At 44.0% G+C, this 19785-nt stretch overlaps 2 protein-coding genes across 2 annotated transcripts in view; one reads left to right on the forward strand and one right to left on the reverse strand.

Annotated features, from left to right (window-relative positions):
• The window catches only part of LOC311029609 (heat shock protein 30-like), a gene marked incomplete at its 3' end in the record, with an annotated part of 68593 nt that overhangs the window by 15276 nt on the left and 33532 nt on the right, over positions 1–19785 (reverse strand). The gene's annotated exons all lie outside the window — the stretch shown is intronic.
• epha5 (EPH receptor A5) overlaps positions 1–19785 on the forward strand; it is a 45658-nt gene that overhangs the window by 12356 nt on the left and 13517 nt on the right. The window contains exons 4-9 of the mRNA XM_084034480.1: positions 10127–10282; positions 10369–10707; positions 16844–16968; positions 17558–17647; positions 17842–17911; positions 18047–18149. Of these exons, the coding sequence (XP_083890606.1) occupies positions 10127–10282; positions 10369–10707; positions 16844–16968; positions 17558–17647; positions 17842–17911; positions 18047–18149 (883 nt within the window). The remainder of the gene's footprint in view (positions 1–10126; positions 10283–10368; positions 10708–16843; positions 16969–17557; positions 17648–17841; positions 17912–18046; positions 18150–19785) is intronic.

Raw genomic sequence — 19785 nt, forward strand, 5'->3', positions numbered from 1 at the left:
GTGTGTTTGACCCATCCATCACCATGACCACCACTACAAGCTTAATATGTTGCTCTTTATACCCGACTTCCTTATGTCCTCCCATTAACTACAGCCACATGGAGCCTCATAGTTTGACATGTAGACGGTCCAAGCTGCGTATTTAACCGGGCTGGATATTCATGTCTACCTCAGTTTGAATTGTGGTTTTGGAGATGCTTTAATACGTCATCTAGACCAACCATCGGGTTCGACTTTGTGTTTGTCCAATAGCTTAGATTATGAATGGCATTACATTGTGTCTGTAAACTTCACACAGCCGCTAATGGACACTTAGTCTTGTTAATCTCTGCCAAACATTTTGGTTTTGGAAAGTTTTGAAATGTGTGATGTAGAAGCACTGCAAACTGTGAAGTAAAGCCCTGAATTCGACTTTGTTTTGACGGGGTGGATAGAAACAGTTTATTAGAGTTTATATTTAGTATATTTTCCCTTTTTGAAAGCGTATCATCATACTCTGGATATGCATGAGTCACAACCCGAAACCATCATGGAGGAAACCATTTGTCCATTTGAACTTTCTAGTGGGCAGATCATTCTAAATCATATCATTCATACGGTTCAAAAGCCTATAAAGCTAGTTGGAAATGTGTTTCCACTTTCCCATAGAAAATACTACGAGTGTGATAGAGAAGTGGTTTGTGTCTGAATGGAGCTGCCGTGGGCCGCAGCGAAGATTAAAACAGCATTTTTGTTTCATGGGACATCAATAAAAAAAATTGAAAAAGCCACAACTGAGTCTTTTCTGCTGCAGACGGAGCTTTAAAGAGACGGGGGGAAAGTGCCGTTCACTTTGTCCCCCTGTTCTCTAAGAGGCGTGAGTGTTATTTTGATGACACTGATTAAAACTCGACCCCGCCACCACGTATCGCCTCGTAGCCTGTTTTCACCAGCTTTAAGGCGGCAGAAAGGATGAACTGATTTTTCATTTTTAATGAGTTTTGCGTTGGAGATGAAGCTGTGCGATATGCAAATGTGATCCATTGGTCAAATGTTTTTGAGTAAAATGCGTATCCGGCTTTCTTCTTGTTTTGTCCATGCGTACAGTGGAAGGAAGTAAACAAACTCAGGAGTAAGCTGTCACGGTGGCAATTAATGAAGTGACGAGATAATTTTGCATGCAGATGAGACCGACGGCCTTTGAAAGTGTCTACAGAGAGAAACATGGCGGGATGGCCTCCCTCTGCTTGGGAACCATATGCTTCAACCAAACACTTTTTCATGTGCGTTTCACTCACATTGCAGTATTAAGTGTTTGGGTTGTGTTTGAAGGAGCGCCTGGACTCCATACTGCGAGGCGTTATGTTTTATTCAGCCTCTTTCAGGGTGGTTGCTGGTCGCCTATTCAGATGTGAAAGTTTTACGGATCTGGATTTGAGTTCATTTGACTCTATATTATCCGTTTTGAGCTCTCAGTGAATGTGAGATGTAGAGCCGTTTTTTAAAAAGCAAAGCGAAGCTTTTTTTTATTTTATAGTATGTTCAGCTGTTTCAGTGAGTGGTTTGAGCATGTTTTGTCTCCCTCTGTGAATCAGTGGGTTGCGGGTCAGTACAGTACAATGTGTGTGGGTCCTGTCTGTATCGGCTGCATGTGCTGCCTAGTGGAGCGTGATTTAATGCAGCCTTTGTGAATGTAGGACAGAACTCGTTACGGACGCCTCTTTCTCCCCCCTCTTTGTCTTTTTTTTTCTCACATCACTAATTCTTTGTCTCCTTCATTTGCTTTCTGTCTACACCTCACTTTTCTTTACTTCTAAATTTTTATCTCTGCCTATTATTTATGGTCTCTCCATCATTCCCCCCCTTTCTCCTCCTCTTTATTGCTGCCACCTACATCAGCACTATTCTGTCTTTTACACGTTTTTTTTATTTAACAGTGTGGCATCTGACAAATCTCTGTGTATCTACAAATCTGTCCGTCAACGGTCTAATCTCCCTCCTCTTTCTCTCTGTATTTATGGAAAAAAAGCATAAAGCCACAATCCACCAGCACCATATAAGGGGTTTCCATAGTGGGAAAACACCGAAGACATACCATTGTTATTGTACAATAACGTGTGTGTTGTTGCTTTGTTCAGCTCTTGTCCAGCCTCTGTGTTTCATATGACATCATAGGATTTAAAAGATCATCATTTTCCAAAGTATTTCCTCATTTTTACATATCAGCATAGCGAATAAATACACGTGCGGTGATCCTGTCTCGTTGTACCAGAGATGTACGATATTGTGTCGGATGACATCTCGATATATTGTATGTGGTGCTGTGATATGTGGGCACAACTTTCGCTGGGATAATTGGTGATAGCCTGCAGCACCGTCAGCCCAGCGAGACCGGAGAGAGGGGAGGGTGGAGGAGGGGAGTGCACCATTGGTAGATGGATGGAGAGACAGACGGGGGGGATTAACGGAGAGGAGAAGTGATGGCAAAACAAGAGGACACAAGATAAATTGAAGGTTTCTCACCGCGGGGTGTGAGGGCAGAGAGATGAATGAGTGTTGTTCCAGTGGTGATTGCGATGGAAGAAGGATAACCGAGGGTAGAAGTGGGCAGATGGATGAGGAGATAGATGAGAAGGAGAGGGGGGGGGGGCTGTAGATTGAGTTCAGCCTCGCAGATGTGATTCAGGGCTGAATGGACAGTAGAAGGAATGTGGGGATAATGGCTGAAGGGAACAGTTGAGTAATGTTTGAATTGCGTGTTGGGCTCTTGGAATGTGCGCTGAATATTGAGATCATATTCAGGATGTGACATTTACAGGGAAACCTAGATGATTTTGTTTCTCTGAGCAGTTAAGAAAAGAATGTTTTGTGGTCTTCTTGGCTGCCAGGACTGTATTCATCCCTCTGGAGTTGGCTTCTCCGTTTATCCACCAGTAAGATATCAAATCCAAACCATACAAAAGGGTTGTGGCTGGATGGTGACATAAGGGCTGGAGCCAACGTAGGAATATTGGAATAAGGGATAAATTGGATGTTAGGAAGATGGAATACCAGCTGAACGCCACGTTGGGAAGATGAAATAAAAGGTTGAATGGAATCCCGAGATTGACTGCTTTGTGATGTTCGGATATTCTGGCTTCACTGAAGTGACAGAAGAAAAGACTGGAAGGTATAAGACGGGCAGCGAAGTCCGGGGGGGGAGTAGGACGGGAAGATGGGGGAGGGTAGGAAGAGGAAAAAGGGATGACTGAAGATGAGGGATGCAAATTAAAACCGAAGACGACTGATAGTATCATCAATTAAATGAATTGTATGGGATGATAAACTGCCGCTCACTGGTGGAATCATAAAAACCACGGAGCTCCAAGCACGTCGTCTTAAAGTGTGTCGTGGGGAAGAGCTGGATTTCCCCTGACATTACTTTGTTTCGGTGTCGGGGCTCCCCCGGCGTTCCTCCATGTTTGCCTGCCTGTCAGACGTCACCGCAGCATTATGTCAAACTCGATCTGGTCACGGTGGCGGCGCCGGCATCAGAAACGATTTCCACCGACGTGGTAACGCGAGGAAGCTTTCTGCCTTCTCCCTCCGGGGAATTATGGGATAGAGAACGAGCGGCTCAGACTCGCAGGCTTGTGTTTGATGGTGACAAGGGTATTACAGTCACTTGCATAACGCAGAGATACGCAGCATCTGCCATTTCAGTGTGATTAGACACGTGCTGATACGGACTTTCCTCCTCGCTCAGGGATACTTCACTTCCAGTACTTTTTAGTCGGTTCATTCATTCGTTTTTATTATTCCAAACATCTCACTTGGGATTTTAAAGACAGTCGTTGGTAACACACATTCAATAGATTATTTTACCCTTTTGAGGAACATTAGGTGTTTTTTTCTATATTCTATATTCTTCCCATTTCATTGTCATTTTAACAGCTGTGTGTGTGTGTGTGTGTGTGTGTGTGTGTGTGTGTGTGTGTGTGTGTGTGTGTGTGTGTGTGTGTGTGTGTGTGTGTGTGTGTGTGTGTGTGTGTGTGTGTGTGTGTGTGTTGAATTTAATCATCCTTACTCATCCCTGCATCTCGTGAGACACAACAAAGTGATGAATGATGGCGCAAATAAATAAATAAATAAAAATCCCCAAGTGGCAGGAAGCCTTTTTGAATGCATCATCTTCTGAAATATGAATCGACTGGTTTTGTTGCATAAAGAGCTGCCATTCATCGTTTCCAGCTTCTGTTCAACTGGAAGCTCTTACTGGCTTCTTTCACCACTCCCTCCCTCTCCCTCTCTCTCCCCTCCCATCTTCCTCCCTCTCCCTCTCCCTCTCTCTCCCCTCCCATCTTCCTCCCCCTCTCCATCATCCCGTCATCTCAACGTGGTGACGCTGTCATGACAACTAAAGTGCTTCCTGAGTGCTTGTTGGGTAAACTGACTTTCCCAGAAGTGCTCCCTCCCTTTTACCCCCCCCCCCTCCCCCCAACCCGCTAACATGCACACACATTCACGTTTCTTTATACCTGTGAGGACCCCAATTGACACAGTACATTGCCTATGCTAGCCTCACCGCTAAAACCAAGTCTAAACCCTCAAACGCCTCCTTTGAAGAAATGTGGGCCAACCACGATGTCCTCACAAAGATGCAAGAACTCGTATGCACGCACACACACACTCCTGCAGTTTGTGAAATATTAATAAAATGCTTCATTCAGCAGAGCCGGCTTCTTTCCATGAAAGCCCGGTCGTCTCCGGAGGCCCAGTCCAGCGGTGGCTTGTAGGACTGGTTTGACTGGTGGTTATGGACACTTTTGATGCATTTGGGTCAGAAGACGAGTTTCACAAATCATACAGAACAATTACACTTTTACGGTTGCATATTTGTGGGTTGTTTTTTTCCTTGCACCCTCTAGAAGTCTGGATAGAGGTGATGTGGAGTTGAATTGCTCACTTTAATCCTTTAAACAGCACTTACTGGCTCTCAGACTCCTATGTTGTGCTTTGCTGTTTGGGGGAAACTTTGGAGGAATATATATAATATATATACAGCCACTGTAAAAGATGATGCTGTACATAATGTACATGCTGTAAAAAAAAAATGTAACGCAAAACCTGCAAATGTCTCTAAATGACCCGATCATTACTTGTAACATCTGGCTAGGTGGTACTTGCAAACATCATATAACACTGTAAAAAAAAAAAATCACAACCAATTTTGCACACGTAGGTCTGACCCGGCGACCCCCCCCCCCCCCCCTCCATCACATGTCTCCTGAGTGTTGTAATGGCACTGGGATCCTGACCCTTGTACACTAATCTGTGGCTGCTTGCAATTTGTGTTTTGCAGGTGTAGTCCACACATTCATCAAGCAAAGTGAAAATGCTGATATGGCAATAGCATATGTCGCCTGATGTCATTGTTATTCAGCAACGCTTGACACTTGATTTAACATGGTGATGCATTGCTAATTTAAACCCGGCTAGAGTTTAAATGGGGCAATGCATTGATTTATGTTGGAAAGCCATTGTGACCCGCTAGACCTCTCTTGTGGCCTGAGAATAAACGGGGGTCGAACAATGGTCTCCTCCGCCACCCATCGGACAGGAAGAGCCCATTGACTTGCTTGTATATTGTTTTGGTATTATCATCCGTCTTTGTTTGTGTTCACACACAGCATACACAAATATGAGCTTTGCATCGGCACCTACACATGCAGACACACAAACACGGTAATACAATAATAATGCATGAAGGTTTGACACCATCAGTCATGCACACACACAAATAGACACACACAAATAGACACACACAAATAGACACACACACACATGCTGCTGTTTATGTTCCTTTAGGCCAGTAGCTCGCTGTGGGACAAATGCAGGAACGGGATATTTACTCTGTTTCCTTGCCTGGCTTATTAGTTAACAATAGTATCTGTTGATAACATGGACTCTGTGTTGACGGCTTTTTTGTGTTTTATTCTGTGGAAGTTTACGTTCATGTCAATCCTGCTGAATCCGTGAACAGTTGGAAGTGTGACAGCAGCGATGGAAACGTGAGTGGATGTCACGTTCGACAAATAGCGTGACCCATTTGGCTTTTTGGTCTTATTTAGTGTGTTTGTTTGATATTTGGTAACTGCACATAGTTTAAATATAGTTACTCCATTTATACATTATGTGTACTTTTGAAATGAGAGCATTTTCCGTCTGTTCTTTGAAAACATGAATTTTAACATGGAGTATTTGTACATTTTGTTTTTTTACAACTTGTGTCACTCCTTGATTCTGTCACATCCTTACTGTGTCTTCACCCAATTTTAAATTAATTTAAATCCAATGTTCTTTAAATGCACAGTATGGGGTCCTTAACTTCTTCTTCCCTTTAATGACCCCCACCATTCAAGTACCCCCCCCCCCCCCCCCCCCTCGGCCTTAATCGCTTACTTCCTCAAATCCCCGACCAAACGACAGCCAGTCATATAAATCAACATGTTTACAGTGAAATGTTTCCAATTACAGAGGACGCTCGTTAAGAAGCATCAGCGGACACGGCTGCGTCCTTAATTGCCTGGGATGCCAGTGTGTGATGCATATTAATTACGTATTAACCTCGCACACACACAAAACGCAGCACATTAGTGTGTATTGCATATTAATAACTTATTACCCTTTTGTGCTGTGCATTAAGCACTGCGTGGCATCAGAAAGACAGCTTGGCCAAGAGCACCGTGCACACACACGCACACACACACACACACACACACACACGCACACACACACACACACACACACTAATGGCACCACGCCATCTATTGAATGAGGAATGAGCCATTTAAGCCCAAAAAACAGTGTGAGCTTGAAATTTGAGGTGCTGGTCTTTTTAAAGAACTTTATTTGAGAGAGATGCATTAAGCAAAGTGGTCATACTTTCACCAAAGATTTTTTGGGTGTAAAATGTGACATTTCATTTTGTTTTTAGCTTCTTGGTTTAGCGTGGTTAGCATGCAGCCATTTGCTAATGAAGCATGAAGGCTGATGGCGATGCCATTCGTGGGGTATTTGCTCAGGGGCAAAGGCACTGCACATATGGAAATGTATACATGCTGAATGCTTGATTCTAAAAGTTAGGGATCACCGTAATTAACACGATCTTTAGAGGCACACACCGCTAGCATGGCTAAAAAGTACGAATCCTATGTCAAATATCTTGTGTGTGTCGGACGTCCACTGAACAACCTTCGTTTCACCGTGGTAGCTGATGATTTGTACACTTTAAATCAAAGCGGTAATCACACATGTACAGTAATCCAGTTGCCATTTAGTGAAGGTAATCTCGTTGAATTGCATGTTTTTTTCCTCCATTTTTCCTGACAAGCACAGCACAGACTTAAATGCCTTCACCACTCGGATTCCACACTGAACATGCATGTTCTTCGTTCGCTCCCTGTGGCATTTTAATCACTTTATCCCACTTTCAGCCTTAAGCTGGCAGCCTTGACCTTTATGACCCCGCATGCCCGTGATTTTCTAAATCCTCAGTCACATTAAGTGTGTGTGTGTGTGTGTGTGTGAGGGGGGGGGTATAGTATGATATACATATATGTATGTAGTCATGTCCTCTCATGCCACCATGTTACGTCTAACAATATATGCGATATATAATTTCCACATGTTCACTTTTCCTGTCGAGCATGCATAATCTATTCACCCTAAATGGAAATGAGCTAGAACTCATGATAATAAATACATCTACACTGTGGGGAAGTTTTTTTCACACTAATTTGCACATTTTAATTGCAAATGTTTGTCGTTCTCAATCATTTGCAACTTCCAGGAGAAATAACATCATCGAACAGCATAATTTCATCTTTGACACCCCATTATCATCAGCTATTATCAACGGTCTATCTGACTGTAGGAGATGTCTCTGCTTCCATCTTTACGAATAAGAAACATCCACGATAAAGTGATGATATATTGTGTAGTGAATCATAGTTAGCCATATATCTGAACCTACTATCTCAATTTAATAAACTGGAAAAGGGTTTCCATTCCATACTTTTATCTTGCTGCTTTTTTTTTATCTTCTCATCTTCACTCTACTTCACTGCCCGCATGTGTGCCTGTCTATGTGAAATGAGCTGCCACCCCGTTTTTATTGATATGGCCGTGGGGGTTTGGAGGATGAAGTCAAGGAGAGCTAGAGCCCAAACTACGGCAATAAATCTGTACGCAACCCCGATATGTGTGCGTGGCGACGGGCTGAAGCAGACAATGGATCAGGTGTGTCCTACTGCCCTGAATGCCACAGCTCTCTAGAAGGTGATGAGGTTCTACATCATTAGGCTGCGGCAGTAAAATGGAAAAAAAATGGAAATACAAAACACAGATTTAATACTTATGGATCCATTCTTTCTGTGTTTATCCCTTTTTAACAAAAAAAGAAGAATGGCAGCAAAAATAAAGCACTTCCATCTTTTCACATCTGAATGAAATAAGGCGTACACCAGCGCCTCGGTCCTGTTGAGCATGAATTATTTCATCAGCTGTATTTCTGACTGCTCATTCAAAACTAGGCCGACTTCAGGAATGCCTCCAAAAGTAATGTCTTTGAGCCGGTCAACTCGTGGGCATCCGACCAGGTGTGTGTGTGTGTGTGTGTGTGTGTGTGTGTGTGTGTGTGTGTGTGTGTGTGTGTGTGTGTGTGTGTGTGTGTGTGTGTGTGTGTGTGTGTGTGTGTGTGTGTGTGTGTGTGTGTGTGTGTGTGTGTGTGTGTGTGTGTGTGTGTGTGTGTGTGTGTGTGTGTGTGTGTGTGTGTGTGTGTGTGTGTGAGAAACAGAGGTGAGACACACAGCGATCGGGGGCAGAGGGAGAATTTTTCAGACCTAATGTTCCATGACAATGGACCAAGGTTCCGTCAAGGGGAATCATAACCATTTCTGCCCCACACACACATTCACACACACACACACACACATGTTTACCCCCACCCCGTTCCTCCTTTGTCTCATCCTCTCTCCTCTTTTCCTCTTCTGTTCTCCCTTCGTAAACTTTGCTTTTCTTCCTTTCCTCTCCTCCAATCATTCCTTTTTTATCTACTTTTCCACTCTGCTCTTCTTTATCCTCCTGTCCTCCTACCTGCAGTTTAATTATGAAGTTGTTAATCCCAGTTGCAGCCTGAATGAGCTTTACAACGGCATTTAGAAACGGGGGGGAACAGCAGCTCATAGCCTTTATGCTTTTGGAGACACGGATGTAACATCTCCTCTCTTTTGTCCTTTACTCCTCTCTGGTATCCTCGTCTCTCCTCAAACATACATGAAACAAGAATTTGTCATTACTTGATATCTATGGACACAGTTAATCCCTGGAACCCTGCTTATCCACGGTCCAGTATCCCATTATTGTTTCTTCCTTTATCGCATTCGTCTATATGTGTTTGTCTGGATGCAGCAGCAACATTGGGAAGGAGATGATGCCGCGTTAAGCCGCTGATTGGTTGGCTTGGAGGCGCAGCCATGGCGACAGAGGTTGCTGATGTATTTTTTGCATGTTGGCATTCTCACCGCGTCACCCCGCTGTCTACCTGCCCCACTTTGATCCGCCAAGTGTACGTCTGTGTGGGAGAAAGAGAGATAATGTCTGCTTCTCTGCTTGTTTGTATGCGTTTCCATATGGGGGCCCAGAGGGTACAATATGGTGCAGTGTTTAATCGGGTGATGGGCACTCACTATGAATAAGAAGGGAAGCCTCCACAGTACCAAAATAATATATATATTTTTTTTTCTGTGAAGATAAAACCTGAAGAGAGCACGGCTCCACAGGTTGGATAAAATAAATAATCCCTAGAGGGAAATAAGCAGAACAAAGAAATACAAATGTGACAACAAAAGCAAGTTGACGAACGCCTCTTTTAATGTCAGCTCTGCAGCTGCAGTAGTATATCTGACGAGGAACCTCAAAACAACCCCAACCATCTAGGGAAACGCTTCCAGCTGTTTGATGCTGACCTCCTTTTTTTCAAAGGAACTAACCATGTCCTGTTTTTACCTCTCTCCCCATGATCCCTTTCCCCTTTATACATCTGCTCTTATCATCTCATCTCTTCTATATCCAACCCCAACACCCCCTCCCCTCCTCATCGCTTCAGTCTGCAAAGTGGGGTTTTACCGTTCGCTGCTGGAGTCCTTGGCCTGCAGTAAATGTCCCCCCCACAGCGTGGCCAGGCAGACGGGAGCCACCGCCTGCAGTTGTGAGGATGCATACTATAAGATTGACTCCGACCCTCCCAGCATGGCCTGCACACGTGAGGATAAAGCACTTTATATATTTGCACATTCCTGCTTCTGATTTGACTATTTTGCTGTAATGAGCCCTTTCAATCCCTCGCAGGCCCTCCGTCCGCTCCACGCAACGCCATCTCCAACGTCAACGAGACCAGTGTCTTCTTGGAATGGTCCGTTCCCATGGAAACGGGCGGCAGGAAGGACATGCGCTACCACATCCTGTGCAGACAGGTGTTGCCGGAAGGACGGGGCTTGGAGGAATGCGGCCCCAACGTGCGTTTCTTGCCCCGCCGCGTCGGCCTGTCCAACACCTCCGTCATGGTGGCCGACCTGCAGTCGCACACCAACTACAGCTTCCTGCTGGAGGCTGTCAATGGCGTGTCGGAGCTGGCCAAAGACCACGCCAAGCAGTATGTGTCACTCAACGTGACAACCAATCAGGCAGGTATGTTGCGCCGGATCTATCCAAACTGTCGATACTTGTGTTTTTTCCCTCCATGCGTTCACCAATCAGCTGTCCTCTCCTCCGTATTCACACTTTCACCATTTTGTCCTGATAACAAAAACGCCAGATGATCGAATTATCACAGTAGTTATCCAACAAATCCGTCGCTGTGTTACATTTTTTCTCATTCACCATCCCTGCAGTGAATGAGGGAACATGGCACAGTGGAACGCTTTTTTGGGGGGTTTCCGTCTGCAGCCAGATTTGCCATTAAAAAAGCAGCTTGGTCCCCTCAAGTAAGCACCGTCTTAATCCACAATATGTGCAGGAATCGTTGTAATGAACACTCTTGATTTGCAGGCTGTTATGGGGGTGTCTTGTATGATAGCAGGTGTTATTCTGCATGCCTGTCAAGTATGAGCAGGCTGATGACGGGCAGGTTAACATGTTATTTTTAAGGCTTGGAAGTTTATTCATCAAGTCTGAGCAAAAAAGCTTAGTAAAGCTTTAGCAAGGCAATAAACCAATAAAACTAAAGTGAGAAGCGCGGTGGCCAAACATAAAAGGCCACTCTAATATTAGAGAATGAAAGAGTCCGACTACTCCCCGTAGCTGTAAAGAGCGCAAGCTTTGCTGGCTTTCCTTTTTTAAATGGAGATTAAAATTCATATGGGAGCCCGTTTTTTTATGTTTATGGGAGGTGTGTGCTTGTGTAGTTTTTTTATTTGCTTGGTAATGAAATGGGTAGCACACGGCGTAATGAAACGAGAAACATATCAGATTAATGGTCTCCTTCCCAAGGCTTCCATCTGTAGGGAGGGAGAGAGGAAGTGTGTTTGCGCCCGTTTGTTGAACAAATGGTTCGTTGGCAGTCAAGTAATTGTACCAAGTAGTAGTAGAGAGAGAGAGAGAGAGAGAGAGAGAGAGAGAGAGAGAGACAGGCAGATGGCTGTCTGACAGTCAAGAGGGCCGACGGCCCTCTAACTGTGTTGTCACTGTGACAGTCAGCAGACTGAGTGGATTAACCAGACTACAGAATCCACATTCAGTTTATTGGAGTTGTAGCTAGATTAAAGTTAGCCAGTCACTGGACCGAGCGGAGATTAGGGATTACATTGGATTAGATTACACATGGCTGGCAGAGTCGCTGCAGATGAAATATGCTGCTCTTTGGCCTTGTTCCTATTATATATTATTATTTTATACTATATTATATTGGTACAGCGATCACAACTTCATTTACGCAGCACCTTTCATACAAGGCAGCACATATTAAAGGTCCCATATTCTGAAAAACAGGTTTTCTCTGGTCTCTACACCTATAAACTGGTCCTCCCTGAGCCTGTCAACTCCCAGGATGAGGAAAACAAGCGACTCCTGCATGGTCTCTGCAGCGCCCCCACTGGTACAACGGCGCTCCTACAGGCTGTTCAGATTCAGCTCCTGTTGTTACGTAACGAAAGGAGTCATAAACCTAATTCCTCTGTGCAATGATAGGAGATATCAGAGAGGGGGCGTTTCACAACACAGCGGGGAGAGCCCAGCTCGACTTACCGGTTGTGGTGCTGGGTGATCCGGCTGGTGCTCCGTGAATTAAACCCGGGGCCGCGTGTCCGACAGAGCGCTGTGCACGACGGTCCGGGTCTGGTCTATTGCATTTCATTTTTAATGACAATGTGCCGGCTAAGGTCCGTGTTAGCTTCTATGTGTGTGCTAACCACTTCACACCGGACTGCTTCAGTAAGGAGGGTCAGTACAAAGCTGGCTTTGCCTCGACACTGACCCTCGTAAAAGGATCTGTCCCAACCGTACAGGACCCCCCAACCGTACAGGACCCGTCCCAACCATACGGGACCAGCAACTTCACCTGAGCCACATAGGCGAGCCATAGCAATACATCCACGTAAACATTGGCGCATGCTATCGCTAGATACATAGAGACACATTTTCCAGGGTCATAATGTGGAAGCATTGGGAGGCTGACTGATTTTGAACAGCTGTGCCAATCGTGATGTTTAGCCGTTCCAAATATTCGGACCAAAGGTTTGCAGAACAGATGTGCAAACATGTTTAAAGAGTTCAGGGGAACCAATTTCAGTTCACTCTAAATACCAAAGTTTGACTATAAACGCAGTAAAAAAAAAAAAACAGTTCACCATCAAGGAATTTAATCAGCAAGAGTGCAGATCTCTCACCTTTGGGATTAGGCATCATTGTTCCCTTCAGCATCTCATAAGGACACAGATGGTTAACATGGTTCGGACTCCAACCACTGGAGGGCTTCCTATCAAGTAAAGTAATCGGAAGATTAATCATGTTAACAATAATCCCCGACGCATTAATTGTAATGAGCACTTTAACATCGTGTATCGCAGATGTAATTACCCGATGAGGACTTTTGATCAGCGTTGTTAACATCTGGTTTTTGCGACTGAGCGAGGTGGGGGGGCACGGAGAGAGTCAGACAGACAGAGAATGAGTCAGAGGATCTGCCGTTTGATGTGTGGGAAGTGTCACACTCGCGTAGGGATCCGTGAAATAGGTGATTTCACAGTGTCCCTGTGAAGCCCCGCTGAATAGGAAAGTGTTGTAGCTCGTGAGGAGGAGAGGTGAAAGGTGGTGGTGTGGTGGTGTGGGGGGGGGGGGGGGGGGATGTAGAAGTAGAAGTGATGGGGAGGTAGTGATGAGGAAAGTTAAGGGCAACAAAAAGGGGCAAGAAAGAAGGAGAGGGTGGACACATAACCGACCAGGTTTGAGTGGCAGAAATGAATCTACAACACATCCAAATGTCATTCATGTATCCATATCACGGGAACAAACAACCCAATTGGCCGGTAATTGTCAATAATCACAGCCCGCTTCAGTCTTTTGTCTGCTGCGTGATGATCTATAATGAGTTCCCGCGGCGGCTCGGCTGTCGTGTGCCTTTTATTTCTGCCCAGGTTGTTCACAGTGTGGGAGCTCGGCGTGGCGACGGCACGCTAAACGCTCCCGCGCATTGTTTCTGCCGTTGTTGGCTGTTAATCAAATGAATGGTGATGCATTTAACTTGTGGGTAGTAAAAAATAAGTGCACCGCCTGGTGTTCTGTCTTCCTCCCGCTTTTAGACGGAGATATAAAAGTAGTGGAGCTACGGTGTTTGCATGGATACTGAAAAGATTTCAACTTGGAATAGGAAAGGACTGCCTCATTAAACCGGCTCATTTGTGCGTTTTTTATTTTATTTTTTTTTTAGATATCAACGTCATGTTTTTTAGCACTTTACACACGTATGACACATTTTTTAAGATTGCCTTCCACCTGGTTTGTGCTTCGATATTTCTTTTTTCATGCCTTTATCAGAAGGCCAGCAGTTGAGAGATGACAGGAAATAAGGCAAGATGGGGAATGACATACTACAATAGTCTGGGATGTTACAGTTCAAGGTCAGACCAAGATATTCTTCTTTTCTATTCTATTTCTATGCTGTTGTGAAAATGTATGAAAAACATGAGCAGGTAGACAGGTGGTTAAGTTGCAAATGAAACCGATGGGAGCAGCTTTAGCACTTTCCAAGTCCTTGTCTCCTACATCTCCTTCGTCGGGTCTCTCCGTCTGTCTTTCTGACGTTCTCCGAGGGTAGTTAAAGGATGGAAAAGCAGATAGTTGATGGTCCGTATTGATTTCTGGGGATGCTTCAGACAGATAGCGGTCTGAGAGGCTTATGTTCTGCACTCTGATAACGTTGCTCTTATCTGAGGCCAGAGTTGTTACGCTGGAGGGCTGCACTCGCCCGCCGAATAGCTTTCGCAACCTTTTCGAGGCGTTCTCGGCATGAAAGAGAATCTGCAGAAAACGTCATCAGAGATATTTTGAGTTAATTTGTATTGTAGGTGCTCGTTAGCAGATGTCACCCGAAGTGGAAGTGTTTAAACCCAGCGAGTGTGATTCCGCGATCTTCCTTGTTGCTAAAATGAAAGTGTTGGAGAGCTGTTTGCGCGCTTGCAGCCCCACCCCCTGTCTCTTCCATCACCTCCCATTGTCTCTCTGCATTGGCATCTCTCAAATCCGTCAGGTTTTAAAAACACTGTAGTGTCAGTTGCTGAATTGTGGGACTAAAAAGTGTCAAACTGTGGAGCTTCTGTTGACTCGAACCTTCTGGGTGTTTTAGATGTGGACGTGGTGCGTCTGTGCTCGGTGGTGAAAAGGGAAGGTTAGGGCTGAGATCAACACGCAAAAACATCTGATAATTAGATTTGTTAGTCGTCCGTAAATGTGCTCAGAACATAAGCAGATAGTGGAAAGTTAAATGAAAGAAAATTTCCTCAACTAAAATTTGAGGGCAAGACTTTATGGAATAATTAATTGGTGCTGAAATGACAAGTTAATTCATCAATTGACCACAAATTAAATCATTTAATTAAGAAATGCAGCATTTCAGTCATTTTTCTGTTTTGTTGTTGTTGTTTTGTTTTTTTTGTTTTTTTAATGGCTGTAAAATTAACAAATTTAAGTTTAAGTTTGTGAATTGGACAAAATGAGCAATAAGAGATCTTATTATGCTTAATGTTTTGGTTTTTTTTCACTATTTTCTGACATTTAAAAGTATAGTAGTAGTAAAAATATATTGTTTGCAGCAGCAATATTTCAAATGTCATGTACATATTTTATATGTGGAAAGCAACATCAAGTTTATTTATATATAATTTAACTCCAAATCCTACGTTTTTATAGCAGAGCGTTTTGCAATCTGCACACACTCATGTCACACACTTTCTATTCAAGACCTTTGATTAAACAAAGCAAACTGCGTTCTCAGGATTTCACCTTAGATTTTGGTGTTTTGTTACCAGCTTAGCTGCTGGGAAAAGACGCCCTTTCTCTCGCGTCCCAGCATTTATACCATTTAACCATTGTGTGTGTGTGGTGCGTGTGTGTGCGTGTGTGTGTGTGTGTGTGTGTGTCAGAGTGTGTGTGTGTGTGTGTGTGTGTGATTCGGTTTCTGGTTTCGGGCTTTTAAGATGTTGCAGATAACACTTCTGTGCGGCCATCCACTCAGGATACAGTTACTGTGTTTGGAGCAATGATTTATTCCCTGTGGAGTTCTGCTGAGGCTATCGAAACCTAAACGCTGTTTAGCATTTGCAGGAGAAGCTCACACACACACACACACACACACACACACACACACACACACACACACACACACACACACTATATATATCAGGATGTTGCCTGAGGGAGCGTTTTGCCTGGTGAAAGGCTCTTTACGTGTCAGAGACTCTCCAACTGTCCCTCTGAGAGATTGGTCAACAGTTCAGGTTACAACAGGATGGCTCCACTATTGATGCAAACGCACACAACTCAACTCATTTGACTTCCAGAAATCATATCAATGGAAAATGAAAGTTTGCAAAGAGCCAAACTCAAACTGAAAGAGAGTTTTCTCCCGCTTTTTGAAATCTGCAAACTTGGTAGACTAAAAGCTGCGTGCCAGATGTGTAGAGTCGTCGTTGACATCATGGGCTCCACTGGCAGCATCTACTGGATGGCGAGATATAAAGGGATGGTTTAATTAGGCACAGGTGGACCATGTTGACAGATTGCAGACATCCTTTCAGAAGCAGAGCTGCTTTGGAACCAGAAATGATCTCAGCAGTTGAGTTAAAGCTCCACGAACGGTGCCAAATACCCACAGAGGAACTTGAATCACTCACAAAACCCCAAAGCAGAATCTCAAGGGGAAAACACGCTGGAGAAAAGCAACAAAGACAGATATGCATCACTGTGTACATTCTAATAGAAAAACCTCTTTTCATCATCAAGTTTTTGTCTTTTTTTTTGTGATTTTTGTCTTTGATGTTTCATCTTCAGTTTTAATATTTCATAACGTACAACAGTCACAGCAAGCATTACAATTAGCTCTGTGCATGTAAACATCAAAGCATGAGGTGTCTTCAAAAGATGCTGACGATACCCGAACGCTTTTACAGCTCTGGCACCGTTTGTTGGTTGTGTTTAGTCAGCGTTTATTTGGCCCTCCTGTCAGTCACGTTAAACACCGGAAGTCAAAAAGTCGATCTGCATCATATTAATCTGATGGATTTTTACAACCCTCGCCTGAAATCGTATGATGTCTTTACATGTGTGTGTGCAGCGCCGTCCCCGGTGAGCGTGGTGAGGAAAGGTCTCACGGGGAAGAGCAGCATCGCCCTTTCTTGGGCGGAGCCTGATCGCCCCAACGGCATCATCCTGGAGTACGAGATCAAGTATTTTGAAAAGGTAAAAAGAGTCTTAAGTGATGTCGTTGAAGCTACCTGTCTCTGTCCTTGTCTCCCTGTGGTTTCTGGGTACCTTTTCTAAAGCTCAGTGTCTTTTCATAATTTGAGAATCACCATTGTTATATTTGCAGGAACATAATGACCACGGTTGTTGAAATTGGTCCTCAGAGATTCAGTTGAAAATAGATTCCGTTTAGCTTGAAGTATTTTTTATTTTTCACTTCAGTGACCATGAAAAACATTTTACCTCACAAAGTGACGGACCTGAAGAGACAGCAATTTGATACTTTCAGATCTCTGTTCCAGTGCCCTTCCTCTTTTTCCCTCTTTAGTCCTCTGATGTCGTCTTTTCTCGGAAGGTCAGAATAAAGGTATACAGGGGAGCGGAGCGGGGTTTGTGGTCAGCGGTTAGCTAATGGCTTCTGGGCTAATGGAGGGGGCATTTAGCTGTGTTTAAACCTGATGCGGTTCCAGTCGGTGAAACCGATCCTCACACACATGCACTCACACACTCCTTCTACAGGTAGCTCAGCTGTAAAAGAAAATGTGTGCAAGGCAAGTGAATTAATTACTCCCTTTTTCTCCTGCAGGAGCAGGACTCCAGTTACACTATCATAAAATCCAAGGAGACTGAGATGGTGGTGGAAGGCCTGAAGCCCTCTTCAGTCTACATCTTCCAGGTCAAACATGGGTTTAAAAAAAGAATTTGGAAAAAAAAGCATTGATGAATAATAATGTTAGGACAAAAAGCACTTTAGTTTGAGCGGTTTGAGAGGAAGAGGTGACTGAGAAATAAGTTCAATCAAAGTTGTGTGTCATAAAAAATAATAATCTGGCGTGTAATTTGATATATTTTGGATGTGTTGCGTTCCAGGTGCGAGCCCGGACCTCGGCAGGCTACGGTGCATTTAGCCGACGCTTTGAATTCCAGACCAGCCCTTACTGTGAGTACATGAGAGAGGGAGAGCATGATCATCCGAGTTGAACTTGTACGTGACTCCCTCTGCGTTTCGGAGGCTGCAGCAACAACAGATGCCAGGTGTGCTTTTGTGTCTGATTCCACTTCTTTTCCCTGGCAGTAACTGCAACCAGTGAGCGTGCTCAAGCGTCGATCGTAGCGGTGGCCATCACGTTGGCTCTGGTCCTGCTGGCGGTGGTCGCTGGATTCCTGCTCAGTGGACGGTGAGTCATAAATACACACCTGAAGGAAGATAAACGCTACCGGGAAAGCACGATGGGCGGCTGTGGCTCGTCCGGTAATCGGATGATCGGCTCCCTGTTTCTCGTATCCTTGGGCAAGAAACTTGAAAATGGCCTGAGAAAGCTGAGCCTTCGGTTTGTGAAAGAGCGTTTAGATTAGATCCTGATGAGTAAGTTGGCGCCTTGTATAGCAGCCTCCACCATCAGTGTATGAATGTGTGATTGGGTGAATGTTGACATGTGATGTAAAGCTCTCTGATTCTCCGAAGACTAGAAATACTCTATTTAAATGCAAGTCATTTTACCATATTTCTCCTGGGTGGAAGTCAGGTGATTAAATTGGCCATTAATAGACATTATGCTCATATGCAGGTTCATACTTTGGGTTCATATTTGATACTTAAATGCTCAAAAACACGTTGTCTGTCTGAATATACCTGTCCGTTTTAGTGCCTGTCCCTTTAAGCCCCCCTCCCATAAAAGCCCACTCTGATCTGATTGGTCAGCGTTTTCCTGTCATCCTCATCTCACTTTCACTAAGTTTTTGCACTACTTCTACAGGTGACTGTAAACTTGTGACATCTCAACCTTACGGAAGTCTCGATGGCTCGTTTAAAGGCACAGTTTCCAAATATAGGCTGTGTGCATTTTTCTGTAGATTGATCTCTTTGGCACCTCGACCTGTTTTATAATCAAAAACACATGGAAATCTCATGTTAAACAATGGTGGACCTTTAAATGCTCCCCTGTCCCTAAATGTGAGTTTGTTCTGGTGAGAATGGGAACCTTCTAAATACACTTATTATCATTTTGCACAGCATATTGTGAATATGTGGATATATGTGAGCTTGGTAGCTTAACTGGGAGGACATCCCCCTTGTCTGCCCTAATGCTGACTAACAACAACAAAATGACCAAAATCAAATCTCATTTGTGACCCAGATAATTCTGTGTTGCCGAGCAGCATTATTGGGATTAGATACATGCTTTGAGGTTAGAGATTTGTAATAGGTCAGGAGGATTAAGGGTCGCTTTTTAGGTTATGGCTTTGGGGAGGATGCGTACGAGCCAGCGGAGTCTCCTCCAGTCTGGCGACGCATCGGCATCGTGCACCACATATTTCACACGCTGCATTAATGTTGTATCTGCATGCCGCCGGTCTCGTGTGACCTTCACGGCACCTCGTCTTGTAATTGGTACAACCAATCTTCTGATGTCATTTTCACCCATGCACACACACACACACACACACACAATAAACACACACACATGTGCATAAACACAAATGCAAATGCTGTATTTAGTAGGCAGACATTCATCATCTTATCCTATGATCCATAAAAGTCTACAAACGTTCATTGAACTCTTGGACTTGGTTCTCTTTGACCACATCCTGAGCTGTATGTCATTAAGTTAATTACCAGCTATGTCCAAATGCCTTTAATACCATAATTAACAAAGCTAGGGACAGTTTTACAAAGAATGTGAACTTCAGATTCACATCCGTGTTGAGATGGTCCATTCATCTCTCCATTCATGCATTTGTATTATTGATTATCTGTCCATGGATCTGTTCATTCATATATTTTTTCCATTCATGCACATATTCTATAAGGTC

The sequence above is a fragment of the Eutrigla gurnardus genome, assembly GCF_963514095.1.
Source record: "Eutrigla gurnardus genome assembly, chromosome: 19".
In the NCBI taxonomy this organism is placed as follows: Eukaryota; Metazoa; Chordata; class Actinopteri; order Perciformes; family Triglidae; genus Eutrigla; species Eutrigla gurnardus.